Here is a 15,613-nt window from a genome sequence, read left to right as displayed (position 1 = left end):
CTGATTTAAGCAGCTCCCTCGGAGGCTGGCGGGACCCTTGTCTTACAGGTGAGCCTGGGAACTGGAGTCCGCAGGGGAGAGCCTCCAGGCAGAGCTCCATGTCCAGCTGTGTCCCCTTGGGATGCCCGATCTGCATCTGGTCCAGGCGACCCCAGGCGGAGGGGCAGCAGCCCAGCCCCTTGGCAGGATCCCTGACCACCTGACAAGTATGGAGAGGCAAGGGAGGGCTGGGATGTTTCCTCCCCCTCCCGCAGCCCTCCCCTGCCTCCTGGTCCCGCCCCTGCCCCAGACCTTTACCCCTTTCTCCCCTCCTCCTCTCCTTCCGCCCACACGCCTCCCTTCCCTCCTCCTCCCCCTCCACCACGTCCCGCCCCCACCTTTCCCCGCCTCTTTCCACCGGCCTCCTCCCCTGCACCCCTCCCCCTCCTCCTCCCTTCCCCCCCATGGCCTGGGGCCTCAGGCGTGGCACCTGCAGTGGAGGACACAGGAGGACTGTCCAGGCCAGCAGGTGCGCTGGGGTGGGGGGGCCTGTGGAAGGGGTGGATGGGGGGAAGCTGGTGAGCGACCGGAGGTGGGCGGGCCGACCCTGGTCTCCTTGGGAGTGTGTCCCTGCAGTCACCGGCTGGAGGGCGAGGGGCTCCATGTGCACAGACGCCCCTCCCCATTGTCAGGGGTCGTCTCACACGTGGCAGGTGTCACCCACGCCCCCCCCCCCCCGCACCCTGAAGAGCCACATCCCAAGCTCTTCCCAGCCACACCTGCTGATCGGTCAGGTGTCAGGACAGCTGTTGGGACCGGTGACCGGGCAGGTCCGCATGGGGGCAGCAGGAGAAGGGCCCCCACCGGCGTTTTACTTCCCTGGGTCCCCCAGCCCAGCAGCGGGAAAGGCGGGTGACCCACAGTCTAGCGGCCTTTCAAAAGGGCTACTCGAGAGAGACTCCTACGGTTTAAAAAGAAGAGCGGCTTTTCTCGTTCAACTTCAAAGGCTGTTCTACCGCTTTCTGAAAAGGGGCCCTGTTGCTCCTCGTCTCCTCCTGACCCGCTCTGCACACTTAGGAGAGGGAGTTTGGGGAGCAGCAGACCTTTCTCCCGAGCAAGCACAGCTTCAGTCCTTCCTGGAGACAGCTCTGTCCAGGGGCGAGAGGCCTCCGCTGCCCCTAGCAGGCTGCCCGCCAGCCCTGGACCAGGAAGGGGTTAAGGTGACCCGGGCATCACAGCAGGATGTGTGGGGGATGCCGTGGGAGGCCCCCGGATGTGTGGCGCCGGGAGCCTCAGGGGCACCACAAAAATAGAAGTGCGTCCCCAGGGGCTACTGGCCGTGGAGTGTCGAGGCCCCGCTGCGGCAGGCAGAGGACCCCACTTGGCAGGTCGGTGAGGGGGTGCGGGCCCTGGGGAAGGAGCCCTTGCACCAGAGGGCCTTCTGGGCAAATCCGTGGGAAGATGGTCCCCAAGCTGGTTCCCAGACCCGCATTCACGCCCGGGCTGTTCTTCCTCTGCCCAGCGTCCTGGGCCCCATGCCCTCGGCTCCCACCACGGGGGAGGGGACAGTCCTGCCCCACCTGGGTGGCTGGTGAGGAGGGTCCCCTCGCTGGGGTGATCCGGTTCTATCTTAGGACTTCGCTTTTCAGGACTCTGCTCCCCACCCCCTGGGCTGGCCCGCACCCTCCCACCCTGATGTCACAGTCTGAGCCTGGCTGATGCTCCTGGGAGCCTTCGTGTTGCCTCTGTGGGCATCAGTTCTGCCTCACATGAGATGGGGTGACATCTGCCCCGGCTTCCTGACCCAGTTGTGCAAAGGAGTGGTTGGCGCAGAGAGCTGCTGTCACGTAGGGCCCACAGCCCGGGATGAGGGGCCTGGGGCCCGGAGGCTGGCCCCAGCCCTCTGCGCTGCTCGGTCCCTGGGGTGACTCTTTCTCAGAGCGGTAGAGAGAGACAAGGTTTTCTTACAGGAGAACTTACAGGAAGCTGGAAGGAGGCCGCCCTGCAGGGGTCACGGTGATGCCCTGCAGAGCGTGGAGCCAGGAGCACCTGACAGTGGGGAGGATTTTGTGCCCCTGGAAAGCCCTCTCTGTCTCCAGCTCTCCCGCCCCTGCTGTGGCTCCCCGGTGCTCACCGGCCGGCACCATCAGCCTGCAGATGACCCTCTGGCCCTCTGAGCTTCAGGCTTCCCAGTTTAGGGACTGTATCTGGGGAAGCAGCATCTGGGCGTGTCGAGGTGAGATCACAGTCTCCGTGGAAGGAGAGCTCTCGGCGGCCAGGCTGTTGAACTTCTGGGACGTGGAGAGAACGTTGCAGTTGGAGCAGAGGAGTGCAGAGTGTGTGGGGGCCGCAAACAAGCCGGCCCTGAAGGCGCCTGACCACCAGCACGGGGTCCCTGACCTCGTGGCCCTCGTATGATTTGACGAGGCTCCTGGAGAAGCAGTTACGAGCGTTTGCTCCACTCGTCTCTTGGATTTGCTCACGAGAACGGTAGCGGAGCTCTGCAGGCGGGAGACTCGTGGGGCCCCGTCCCTTGGAGACGGCGGGAGAAGATGCGGCAGAACACCTGCACAAGCGGCCACAGGCCAAGCACCTGCTCGTGGGAGGGCCAGGGAGTGGGCGGAGTCTGGCGCTGCCTTCGCAGGCGGCTGGCGTGGCCACTGGAAGAGGCCAGGGTGGCCCCCTCTTGTGGGCTGCCCAGGGGCTCGTAGACTCTCCATGGGCTCCAGGCTGGCGTAGCCTGTCTGTGGCATGCTCCTATTTGAGATGGGGACATAACCCCGCTTCCTCCTGACCTCCTTGAGTGAAACTTCCGGAACTTTCAGCCCACGGTAGGATGTCCGATACTCCATGGTTACCAGGAAATGCTAGGAGAGCTCGACTTTGTGGTCTAGTGGGGGGAGGGGAGGGGGAAGGACGATGCCCCTCCACCTTCCACTTCTGTCTTCTAGAACCACCCTCTTTGCTTTTAAATTATGATACTATGTATTTAACAATGGCAACTTATAACTGACAGTGCAATTGTCATGAGTGACAGCAATGCTGCCGGCTGTGATATTTGCATTTTCAGTGCATTTCTCTGGTGTTGGGGGAGGCAGAGGCAGATTTCCTGTCCGCAGGCAGCGGTCTCGTCAGTGAGAATGCGCAGTCCCTTCATGGGGCCCTCGCAGGGTCCAGTGACGGCACTGAGTGCGAGCAATACCGAGCCCAGATGTCGGGTGCACGGGCCGCTCTCCCGGGCTCCGAGCTCCTGGAGGGCAGGGTTGCCTGATGCCCTCAGCTGAGGCACGGAGCAGGTGTGCAAGGAGGTCGCCCAGCAGAAGGGGGAGCGGGTGACGCTGGTTGGCTTGGATCTTCCGCTGTACTTGGCCACATCCCTGCCACCCAGCCCCTGAGTCCCCTGTGTGCTGTGAGGGGGACGCCTGGACTCCAGAGAGGGACAGAACCAGACCTGGTGGCTGTCACTGCTCCGGGTCCTCGCTGCCTATCGGGGCCTTTTCAGCGGGAGACAGAAGAGCCAGAGGGCAGCAACCGTTCGATGCTTGGTGGTTATGCCAGCCTGGACGTTCTTGTTTGTTTGTTTATTATTTTTTTAAAAAGATCTATTCTAGAGAGAGAGAGTGCGCACGCACGCCCAGACAGGAGGGACAGAGGGAGAGGGAGAGAGAATCTCAAGCAGACTCCCTGCTGAGTGTGGAGCCTGACACAGGGCTCGATCCCAGGACCCTGAGATCATGACCTCAGACAAAACCAAGAGTTGGACGCTTAACCGACTGAGCCCCCCAGGCGCCTCCAGCCTGGAGATTTTTAAAGTGAACGGGCCTGCCATCTGGGTTTGAGCTCTGTGCCCTTGGGGTGACATTAGCTGTGGGAAACTACTGTTGGATGCCCCCCCCCCCCCCCCCCCGTCCTGTGCCTCTCTGCCTGGGAGCGTCCTGTGGGGGGCAGTATCCAGAGCTGCTGGAGAACTACAGTCCTGGGGCAGGAGCCCACCCCCCAGGCCTCTGGCGCCAGCTGTCCTCGGGGTGCACAGGGCTGACCCACCAGGAGAGGAGGGTGGCCGGGGCCTTGCCAGTGGAAGTGGGGATGGCCTCATGCGTCCTTCAGCCAAGGGGGGGCGGAGGTCATGCTTTTGAGAACAAACTCATTAAAAGCAAACCTTGGCTCATCTTACTTGGGTCTCAAGACAGGAGACCGAGGAGTGACACTTGCAATGTCCCACAGGGGGGCGGGTTGCAGGCCGGGCTGGAGGGGCTGGAGCCCAGCTCTCCTGGGCCGGTGTTGGGAACAAAGGTGGGCTCACACACAGGGCCTTTTCTTTTCCGTCCGGAGGTTTAAGATTACCATCAGCCTGCTGGTGTTTGAGAGTCTCTGAGCAGAATTTGGAAGAAAGGAGGAAAAAACAGGGTTTTGGGTTTTGTTTTGTTTTAACCAGGGAAATGTGCCTCCTACTTTTTGATGTGACGGCCAGACTGAGGCAATAGGAAATCATTAGATTCTGTCTGACTGCGGCCGCTGTCTGCGCCCTTCCTAGAGCACGGTTTCATTTGTCCTGGAAAAGTGGCACAGTATCCGGGGACGAGCCCCAAATGCAGTGCCCCCAGTGCCTTTCGGGGGAGAGTGGCTCCTGTCCCTCGGGTTCGGCATGAAGGCTCCTCACTCTGGTGCTGGGCAGAGAGGTCAAGAAAGCGTCACAGGGCCCCGAAGCACATGCCCGGAGAAGTGACATGAAGGACACGCGTAGGTAACAAGCAAGTTGGGAGCAGCAGCGTGGAAATAAAAACAAAGGGGCAGGTGCACACTGTGGGACAGGCACCCTGAGCGGGGTGCGTTGGCAGGAAGAGGGGGCGGAAATGGGGGCGCTCGTTGGGCAGGGCTGTGGCGTTGGTGGTGCCTGCTGCATTTGGGAACCAGGCTGTGTGTCTGCCAGCTAGAGTCACCCCCAGTCTGGTGGCGGCTCCTTACTCCCTGCAAAGACAGGAGAGGCTCCTCCTCGGCTCCCCGCTCGTCCAAACCCCTCCCTCGGTGCGCGCGGGCACTGGCGGGCTTCCGAAGCTGCCGCGGGGGTCTGAACGGCAGCCAGACCTGGGAACAGCGCGGAGGGTGGGCTGGCCGCCGGGGCGCCAGGCGGTCAGGCAGAGACTTTAGGGGGAGAGTGGCTGGCCTGAGCTGGGACCCCGAGGGGCTTCGGTGGAGGAACGGAAGAGGGTGGTGTGCGGCCCTGCGGTGGCCTCCTCCTGGTGGGGCGTGGCTTGAGGCCGGGACAAACCCACCCAACGACCGCATCCGGCAGAACATACACCGTGAGGTGGAAAGGTGATACTGTTTGTGGAACTCCAAACGAGGCTTGTTCACGTCCAATCTTTTCCATCTTTCTTCTTGAAGACGGGGCCTGCCAGGACCGAGTCAACGGGGGGAGTCGTAACAGACCACACACGTGCTCGAACACAAGCACCGATCTCGGGGTGGGAGCCACCTGCAAGGTGGGCCGTGGGCCCGCACGTGACTTCCGGCACTTTCTGTCTGAAGTGTCCTTACCAACTGTCTGTGCACATTCAGGACCGCCCCCCAAACACCTGACTTTGGTTTCTTTGGCTGGATTTTCATGGATCGTACCTTAATGTTTGTTCTGGAACTCGGGAGGACGTTCTCTGCTCAGAGGGGTTCACATGCTTTTAGGTAATCTGACTAAGCCGTCAGCAGGGGTTTTGAAAGTTTGCCAGTTCTGTGAATTAGACCGTGACCTTGAAACCAGGGAATCGGGGATTTTTATATCCTTGAAACAAGAGCCTAAATGTCAAGGGGGAAATCTAGGTCTTTGTTTTTCTTAAGCAGAAGTAAGTAATATTTTTGTTTATGCAAACCTTTATGCCGGGTCAGTGTCAGAAAAGAAGGTTGCTTGTTTCACTGAACGCTGAGGCCGTAGAAATTCATGGAGGAGAATGAATTTCCGTTTAAACAGACTCCCTCCGTTTCTGAACAAACGCTACAGAGCCTGTGTCTGGTTGTCTGGGCTTCGTGTGAGAAACGAGTCCGCTCTCTTCGGGCAGGGTGAGCTCATGTTCCTTTGAAAATCTGTTTCCCGCACTGCAGACTCATGTTTGACTGCTGGAGATTTGTCCTGCGCAAGAAAACCGGACACAACCGTCGTTCTTCCCGGAGACGAGCCGATGAGGCCGAAAAGGAAGAAGGTGACCCTCAGATCGACGTACCTGACGTCCTCAGGCTTGTCAGAGACCCAGCGGAGGGGTCACACTCACCCCCAGGTAGGGACGGCTTTAAACCCTCGTTTGACCCGGAGTTTCAACGTCCTGCACGTAGCTCTTGTTGTCCTTGTAGACAAATGTGTTTTGGGTTTGGGCGGACAGTGTCCCCGTGGTGTCCCCGTGGCATCCCCGTGGTGTCCCCGCGGCATCCCTGCGACGTCCGGCTGCAAGCCCGCGGCTATTACCTGCCCACGCCCGGTGAGGGGCTCCTGAGACGCTCCTCACTTGGTCCTGGGGGTTGCTCCAATGAGCGGTTTGACACGAGAGGAGAGAAGTCCATCTGGGTCACAGATGGAGCACAGGGCGGCTGGAGGGCAGCCGCCCGCAGGCTTGGCCTCGGTTCTCAAAACCATGGGAGCTGCTGTCGGATTTGGTGGGACCCAGCTCTCAGCGCTCAGCAGGTCAGTGGCCGGTGCCCGGAGGACAGAGCGAGCGTGACCCACACGGGCTGAGAGCCCCGCGTGCCTCAGGGCCCAGCCTGACCCCGGTCCAGGCCCGGGTGCCTTCCCGCGAGCTCCTGGCCGTCGCATAACGGAAGCCAGAGGCTGGATCCCTGGTGTGAGGACCGTCTGCACTCAGTTTCTTGTTGCCACTGCTCCCCATCCTGACCACCGGGGGACAGCACGGATGGGATGGCAAACGTCCACCCGGGGCTGGACCGGAGCCAGGCAGGCTTCTGGGAGCACAGGAAGCGCACCCCCTTGCTCTGAATTCGGAACTTCCTCGGTCTTGCGCTGAGTTGGCCTCTGCTGTAAGTGGACTGCTGGGCAGAGGCGTCCCTGGCCTCCCTCGTGGGCTGTGTCCCTCATGGGCCGTGTCCCTCGTGGGCCGGGTCCATCAGGGGCTGTGTCCCTCGTGGGCCGTGTCCCTCGCAGGCCGGGTCCATCAGGGGCTGTGTCCCTCGTGGGCCATGTCCCTTGCGGGCCGGGTCCATCAGGGGCTGTGTCCCTCGCGGGCCGGGTCTGGGTCTCCGCGCTGCTGTGGGTGCCCCAGGTGAGCAGGGTAGCTGTGCCGTCTCTGCAACTCGGCATTTGCGAGTCTGTGTCTGCGTGTGTTTGTCCTGCCGATGGCGGTGTCTCGTGCTCACCGCAGACCAGCGGTCCGGAGCCACAGCTCCGATCACGGACCCTTGCACGTGTGAACACGTTCGGGCATTTGAACTTGGCCGGTGGGTGGTTCCTTCTGGTGTGGTGGCCCCACCAGCGTCTCTGTTTACTCTTGCGGTTTAGAAACTTGATTTTTGTCCCTTCCCTTGTCCGTGACTTCTGGAGAGCGGGAGGCTGAAGTCAGTGTCCCTGAGACGGGGCGTGTCCTGATTCACTGCCCGGATGCGGTCCCCGGCTGTCTGGTGCTATACGCACTGGGAGCGGGGAGGTGGGACGGCCACCTCCGGGGAAGGCGAGGGCAGGAGAGGGCTGGCGACAGGACTGGGGACGGCACTGCCCATCACCCGGCACGCCTGCCCTGGGAAGGGCACTTGGGAAGGCCATGTGCTTCCTGCTTTAGTGAGAGCGTGGTTACGTGGCGTGGACACGGGAGCTCTGACTTTCACGGATGGAAGGTTATCTGGTCTTTCCGTGCTCAGCTGGGCCACAGTGTCTGAGGCTCCAGAGTGGGACACCGGGGCTGGACTCTGGTTGTCGCTCAGCGGCCCGGAGCGTGCAGTGGGAAGGCTCCCCATGGTGTGGTGATGGTGGCACCATGCCCAGGGGCAGCAGCGAGGAGCCCAGGGTGTCGCATGCTTGGGGGACAGGGTCAGAGCCATGCCCAGCCAGCTCCGCTCTCACTGGCATTGCTGTTGCTTCCTCCTCTGTCCCCGAAGCTGCAGACCTCCCCGGCCGCCGTGGGTCCTGCTCTATGGACGAGGCCCGCTGGGGCCCCACAGCCCCTTCCCAGTGGACGGGAAGGTAGCCTGCTTCCAGGCCCTTCCCGTTGTCCCTGCTCCCTGTGGAGCTAGCAGGGAGCTGGTGGCCGAGGGGATGAGGCAAGTGTGGGGCAGACCCTGATTAGCTTGTTTTCCAGTGCGCATAGTGGGTCTGTAACCCTCTGTCCAGTCTCAGATTTCCCGGGTGCCCACTGGTGGTCCAGAGCCTGCCCTGACTGCCACAGCCGCATGGGAAAGGCCTCCCTCTGTGGAGCGCTCCGCTGATGGCCTCCGGAGGCCTGCCGCCTGTGGCCTGGCCTGGGGGCCCATGAGCCACTGCTCACAGTGGCTGTGAGATGGCCCCATGGAGGGTCAGTCCGCCTCTCCGCTCGGTGGAGGGGAAAGCACCTCAGGTCAGTGCCAGGGTCTCCTTCCTGGGCCAGTCCCGGGCTCAAGTCTTGGCTGGAGTCTGGAATGGACCCCAGCCGTGTGTCCCTCCCCCCCTTCCCTGGGGCCACAGCTGTCTTTCCGGGAGCAAGTAACAGCCGATGCTCTTCTGCATGGTGTCTCTCTGGGGGCCCACGCTGACCCTGGATACGGGCGAGGGGTCTCTGCTAACCTCTCCATTCCGGCCCAGCCTTTCGGAGCCCCCCCCAACGATGCCCTGTGGGTGCTGCTGTCTCTGCCAACGAACCTGGTCCATGACTGGTCAGGGCTGGCCTTTGTCAAGCACCCGGGCACCGGGCTGACCGTCCCAGAGTGGGGGCACTGGTGTTCCAGGGAGTAACGAGGCCCGGGCCTTCCCTCCCCGTCCGGTTCTGGCCAAACGGCTGACGCAGGATGGGACGGAGCCCAGTGAGCAGCTAGGACACTGAGAGGCAGGAGGCGGGGACTGAGGTGGGAGACTGTGTCCTCGCGGGAGCGGTGGGGGGTGAACAAACCGTATGAACCGGCACCGCGCTCCCGGGAAGGCAGGCGTCTTAGAGGTGCCGGTGATGTGTTACAGACCCGCACACGCAGGAACACGCATGCACACGTGCATCTCAGCAAGCGGAGGTTCCGAGCTTGTCCGGCTCTGGAGTCCTTGCTCTCCGCCTTCTGTGTGTCGCGGCCTACTCCGTGCCAGCAGGGATGGGTGGAGCCCCAGCGTCCGTGGTCACTCCCCGCCGACCTTCCTGCCACTCCAGCCTGTGCTGAGCGCCTCCGCGAACAGGCGGGCGTCCGGCGGGGAAGGCGTGGCTGCGAACGGTGGGTGGGTTTGAAGGCCCTCTGTCATCTGAAACCTCGGGTGTGAGAGCACGGGAAGGTGCACGTGTCACGGGTGGCAGTTCCTCGTCACCGCGGACGTGCTGAGTCTGCGAGGCTTGACCGCTGGTGCCCGCGAGCCCCCTGGCATTGGATGCCATTGCTCCGCGGTGTGCTCTTCCAACAGTGATATCTGCTCTGGTGTGTTAGCCAGGTCTGCAGTGACGCCAGCAAACCTTGGAGTATCATGCTGGAACAGGTACTGGGCAACGTTTTGAGGATAAAAGTCCATAAAACCCGATTCTTGACGGGGGTGCAAAGCGAATGGTTACTGTCGGCAACAGGAGGTTGAGTCGTGAAGTTGCCGTCGTGTCGTCAAAGCCCTCGAAACGTCAGGGCTTTCCTGCGGCTGGACCTGATCCCTGCACGTGCCGAGGGCGTGAGGCGGTGTGGGAGGTGTGGGCGTCCCCGCGGCAGGCGGCGGCCCAGCTGCAGGAGGGGCTGGGCCGGCCTGACGTGGCCCTCACAACTTCGCAGGGACAGTGAAATGCACTTTGGGAAGAGTGAAAATGACCCCAGGAACCCGATGCTGGGAAGGAAGCTGCCATCTGTCGGTCTCCATGATTTCCGGCGTGGCCCGCGGCCTCCGCTGCGTGGAGGGCAGGTGAATCACGCGGTGCCTGGTCACACGGATGCTTGTAGTGTGTCTCCCGAGCCTCATGCCATCTTCTGGGGCGGTCACTGCCCTTCCCGGCGTGTGGGCCCCAGCCGCGGGCGCCTGGCGCGGAGCGAGCTGCTTGTGCGGAGCTGCCTGGAGGCCGCGTGCCTTGGTGGTTTCGCGTCCCAGGCGCCATGTTCTCAGGAGAAAATGTGTTTGTGGAAACAGAACTTAGGTGATGTGCTAAATGACGAAGCCCGCGCTTCTACCATTTCCTGGTCCTTGGTCTTGGCCCTTGGACGCATGTTATGGAGGAAGCTAGCCGGAGTCTCACGTCTGCAGGGAGCGTGTTTGCTGCACACGGATCCACAAATGTCGGGGCCAGCTGGTGCGCTGGTCGTCGCCGTGGAAAGCACGCCTGCGGCTCTCAGGCAGCCCCCCGGGACCCGGCGAGAGGAGCCCCCGATGGCCCGCGACGCCCTGGGAGCCTCGCGGTTCTCTGCTCCCCTGGGACCTCCCAGATACACTCTCCCGCGTGGAATTGACTTGGCGTTAGTTATGACAGACGTGACAGGTCGCAGAACCTGGAAGAAGGACTCCGGTGGAAAAGCCCCTCACGGGGACAGGGATGCCCGGGAGGCTGCTCACTTCTGAGGCCCGCTCCCCACGCACCCACCCCCCAGCAGCGCCTCCACTGTAACGCGCCAGCAGCAGGACTGATTCTGCATTTTTGCGGAAAGTTAGTGGTTTTCTGTGTAATTATGTGCTTTAGGACGTGGGCTGCAGGATTAAGGTGATCCCGGGGCCACACGGTTCCTGACCGTCATGATTTATACCAACAAGGATTGGGGAAAAGTGAAATCACGGTGTTAGGAGCCTGGTGATGCGGCTCCGTTGTTTAGATGACGCCCTCCCGCACCCCAGCCCGCTGACACCCCCGCCCGCCCGCCGTTGTGCCTGAGAGCGGCACTGACCTGTGTCTTCTTAGAAATCGGAACCTCAGCCAGCTCCTGGGGCTGGGGTGCCCTAGTGGTGCCCACTAGACGTCATGGCGATGCCCTTCCAACGAGCACGTGGTGTTGGCCTGTCTTTTGGGATGTTAGCGGCCGGCGGTGAGCGTTGCTCGGATTTATCAAGTAACTCTCGAGAGTTGCAGTGTCCTCGTTCTCTCGAGAATTCCCTTCTTATCAGCTGGAATTCACCTAATGCACAGAAGTGTCCCCCTTAAGTCCTCGTTGCCACGAGGCACGGTTTGCAGGACGGGAGGTACACGGGCCTGGATCTTTCCCTTCTATCTGCCGGTTTCTAGGACAGTGAGTTTCCGCTTAGCATCTTCCCAAGGGCTTTCAAACTATCACTTTAAACTCTCACAAAATAAAATGGAAGTGAATACGTTTAAGAGATCTCGTTGGCTTTGCTGGAGGGTCCTGAACCAGGCAGCGTCCCACCCAGCAGGTGGAAAGGGGCTCGAGCAGGTGGACAAGGTGAGAGACTCCTTAGGAGCAGGAGAGGCGACGAGGAAGTTGCTCTGGGAGGAAATCGGGTGGTGATCGCAGGGTCACTGCTCAGGCGTCCATCTGGCGGGTCCCCAACTGACTGGTGCTGGTCACCCTGTTTCCAGGGGAACCGAAGCTGTAATTAAGTCTCAGTTTGGTGACAGGGGCTTAGCACCAGCGTCTGCTTTAGTTCTGCTGTCTTGTTTCTAACAGAAGTAAGAAAATTAAATATTTGATATATTTTAATCCATCACAGCTGCTCAAATGGGTCAGATTGTCCTCTTTGGGGTCTTGGGAGCCTCTTCGTGCCAGCCTTCAGATCCGCCGCACCTGCCGTCGCGTCCTGGCAGGTCCTCGCGGAGAGGAACACAGGCGAGTGCCGCGCCAGGGGATGGGCCTAGGACGTACAACACATTTCAACCTCAAACAGCTCACGTTTGCGTGAATTTGTGCGACCAAGTACTCCTTGGCGGACGCTTGGGATCTTCTCCTTTCCCGCTATTGCAAACGCCGCTGCGGTTAGTGACCTCGGGTGATGGTGTTTTGTACGTGTGCTGGTGTGTGGATTCCGGGTTCCCAAGGCGGAGGGGGGGCAAGTGCTTTCCTGGTTTTGCTCCGAGTGGCGGCTGTGCTCGGACCCCGTTGTGCAGCCGTCCACTCTCCGCAGCGGCTCCCGGGAGCTGGTCCTCCATCCCGCGTTGGCCAGTCTGAGGGCAGAGAAGGGCCGTCCCGCTGCGCAGGTGTGACCTGCGCTTGTCCCACAGAGACCCCGAGAGCCTCCTGCTTGGTTTCAGACTTGCTTACGCCTCTTGCTGCCCATCTTCTCACTGGCTTGCTTGTCTCTGACCGTTTCTAGGAGCTCTTTATAAATTTGGGAGATTGGCCCTTGTGATTGCGTTGGAAGTACTTTTTCTCAGACTGCCGTTGTCTTGACTTTCTTTGCCATTTTAAAAATGTAGTTGAATTCCAGTATTTTGTGGCTTTTGGATGTTGAGTTATAGTTTAAAAGGCATTGGCATTCCAAGGTTGTAAAGGAATTCACCCATTTTCCCTCTACGACTTTTATTTACATCTAAACCTTTAACCCCTTTGGGTTTATTTTGTTGTGTTGTCTCAAGTATGGATCCCACTTTGTTTTTCTAACCTGGTGGTCCTGATACCATTTATTAAACTCTCTGTCTTCACTCCACGGATCGGAGATGCCACCATGAAAATATATTAAACTTCCGTGTGTATTTGACTCAGTTTCTGGAATTTCTGTTCCGCATCATTGGTCTGTTTGCGTTTCAATTTCTGGTGCCTCAGCTTTAGTTTCTGGGGCTCTGGGGCATATTTTAACTTTTTATCTGGTTCATTTCACTTCATAGCTCCTTTCAAGGGTTTACCTGACCGTTTTTGTGTTTTTTTTAAAAGATTTTAATTAATTTATTTGACAGTGAGGAAGAGAGCACAAGTGAGGGGAGCAGAGGGACAGGGACAAGCAGACTCCCTGCTGAGCTGGGAGCCCCACGTGGGGCTCAATCCCAGGACCCTGAGATCATGACCTGAGCTGAAGGCAGACACTTCACCCACTGAGCCCCCCAGGTGCCCCACAATATCACTCTTCTAATAGGATGTAGATTTTATCTAATTACCATTTCTTTCTTCTCTGCAGCGTGATGTTTGAGTGTAATATGTTCTGGAAATCTTTTCTAACACCCCACCAAGGTCAAGCTCACACAACCTCTCCTGTGCCCCGTTTCCTGCCCTTTAGTGGAAGGACCCAGGGACACTAATCACATCTGTCCAGAGAACTTGCCACTTTTCTGTTGATGAGATAATTACTTGAGTGTTTGTCACTTTTCCCGTTTGAGCACCAACCTCTCAAAGGCCGAATCCATCTCGTAATTCTTAGCAATCACAAATCAAGGAGACACGCTGGATCAAGGAGTGCATCCAGTACGTATGTTAGGGATGGGAAAAGTACTTAAGACAGCACCCCCCTCCATCCTAAAACTTCAGCCCAGGGCAGGAAGCCGGCAGCTCTCCAGAGGCTGAGCAAGTGGCTTTGGGACGGCAGGAGTTTATCTGAACATCACTTTTGGAAACCAGCTCCGTTGAAGTTTAGGGTTTGGGAATCTGGGACGTTGGAAAGAGAGCAAGACGCAAGGGCCGTCCACTTGAAGGGGCTCCCACCCTCGGCAGGCTGAGGGCTCACAAGACCCTCGTCCTTGCTGGGCTGCGTGTGGAGGGCACATCTTTGTCAGTGAGACATCTGGGAGAGGGGTGAGGGGGGCCGAGCCCCGGAAAAGGCCGGTTTGAAAAACTCAAGTCTGGGGCACGTGCGGCGTGGGGAACCTCTCCTGTCAGCTGACTAGGGAGACCCAGATAAGGAGAGACGGTGACCCTGTCATTCACCTGCTGTGCTTCTTCTGGTCAGTTCCCTTGAGATGCACTACGGATGCAAACACTACGAAGACAGGTGGTGTGTTCTGGATAGTTAGACAATATTAATTCATTTAGCAAAAGTGGGACTCGAGAGCCTTCTAGGTAAGAGACCTAACGGAAGCACTGACTCAGGTCCTCATGATGGGGACCCATCTTCCCAGTGAAGGAGCTGAGCTCCCCCCCAGTCACCGGAGTTCTCAGTCCTGGCACCAGTGCCCAACCCCCCAGCTCCGGTCCTGCCGCCCTGCCCCATGGGCCCTTCCCAGGTGCACCCCGTCCTCCCCACGTGCACCCCCATCGGCCATGCGCCCTGCCCCTGGCACTCCTGGCCCCTGATCCTTGGACACATGCTCTGTGGAAGGGGTCTCAGATCTCTGACATTGGTGTTTGGACTCAGTGTAGCCTGTGCTGTACTTTTATCCTCTCTCGATGCGTGTAGACTAGTTGATTAATTCAGATTCATTTAAAGGTACACAATTATACATTACAACTTTTAGTCTGTGGCCTTTCCCCAGCTATGCATTCTAAAAGATAAGAGTTGGCAGTTTTTATATTAAAATGACATTTTCGGGGCGCCTGGGTGGCACAGCGGTTAAGCGTCTGCCTTCGGCTCAGGGCGTGATCCCGGCGTTATGGGATCGAGTCACATCAGGCTCCTCCGCTATGAGCCTGCTTCTTCCTCTCCCACTCCCCCTGCTTGTGTTCCCTCTCTCGCTGCCTGTCTCTCTCTCTGTCAAATAAATAAATAAATAAAATCTTTTAAAAAAATGACATTTTCATACCAAAAGTGTTAGGAAGCACTGTTATGTTTTGACAATATACTTTGACGGACGTCCGGCCGGCTCAGTCCGTGACCATGCGACTCTTGATCTCGGGGTTGTGAGTTCGAGCCCCTGTTAGGTATAGAGACCACGTAAAAATACCGTCTTAAAAAATACTTTGAAATGCTTTGAAAAACACGGAAAGCATGTGAACTATGGAAATCCTGATTGTCATTGTTCCTAGAGGTTGGTTTTTCACAGCCTTGCCGTAGCTGGTCTAAAACCCCTTCTCGGTGCTGAGCGAGCGGCTTTCAGTTCCCTCCAGCTGGGACCCTGGAGGGCAAGTCCTCGTTACACCAAGTAGACCACGACGTGTAACCGACACGCGGGCTTACGTGTCCTCGTGCTTCGAGGGTCCCGGGAGCCAGTACGACTTCTCCGTGTCACGTCTCTTCGGTCAGGTGCTTCGGTGTGGCTGAGTTACGTGAGTGGAATGACTTTCTGTCTTTCTCTTCTTAAATAAACAGACACACCATGTAGCGGTGTGCCTTCTCACGAAATACCACATTTCCCAGCGTCTGAAGTTTCTGTGCCGAGTCCTCCCGCCCCTCCTGGAGCTGTCCCTTATACACTTTGGACTTTTTCGGGTCCTGAGGCTGGACGCAGGAAGCTTATTGCAATACCGGAGAGCGAGGCATTTGGGGGACAGGGTCGGCAGAGAAGCCCACGTGACCTCGCTGTGTGTCTCCTGGGCCCAGCTGGATTCCTGAGCCGTGGTTAAATACACATGCGGACTTACAGCCTCTTGTGGAATGGGGCCAGGTGCCTGCGGAGATGTCAGGGACAGGCGGGATTTGACGAGGGTCATGTGAGTCCAGGGAGCTGTCGACCTGGGGAGCAGCCCCACACTGGGGTTG

At 59.0% G+C, this 15,613-nt stretch overlaps 1 protein-coding gene across 4 annotated transcripts in view; it reads left to right on the top strand.

Annotated features, from left to right (window-relative positions):
- Window positions 1-451: 451 nt before the first annotated feature.
- The window catches only part of MCF2L (MCF.2 cell line derived transforming sequence like), a 139,567-nt gene continuing 124,405 nt past the window's right edge, over window positions 452-15,613 (top strand). For all 4 annotated transcript variants that reach the window (XM_087864953.1, XM_087864965.1, XM_087864964.1 and 1 more), the window contains exons 1-2: window positions 452-508; window positions 6,073-6,245. In XM_087864953.1, coding sequence (XP_087721079.1) covers window positions 6,077-6,245 — 169 coding nt within the window. In that variant the 5' untranslated portion in view covers window positions 452-508; window positions 6,073-6,076. The remainder of the gene's footprint in view (window positions 509-6,072; window positions 6,246-15,613) is intronic.

The sequence above is a fragment of the Ursus americanus genome, chromosome 10, assembly GCF_024610735.1.
Source record: "Ursus americanus isolate L20-20 chromosome 10, mUrsAme1.1.p, whole genome shotgun sequence".
NCBI classification, from domain to species: domain Eukaryota; kingdom Metazoa; phylum Chordata; class Mammalia; order Carnivora; family Ursidae; genus Ursus; species Ursus americanus.
The sequence above is the reverse complement of the archived record's forward strand: the minus strand, read 5'-3'. Positions and strand labels throughout refer to the sequence as shown.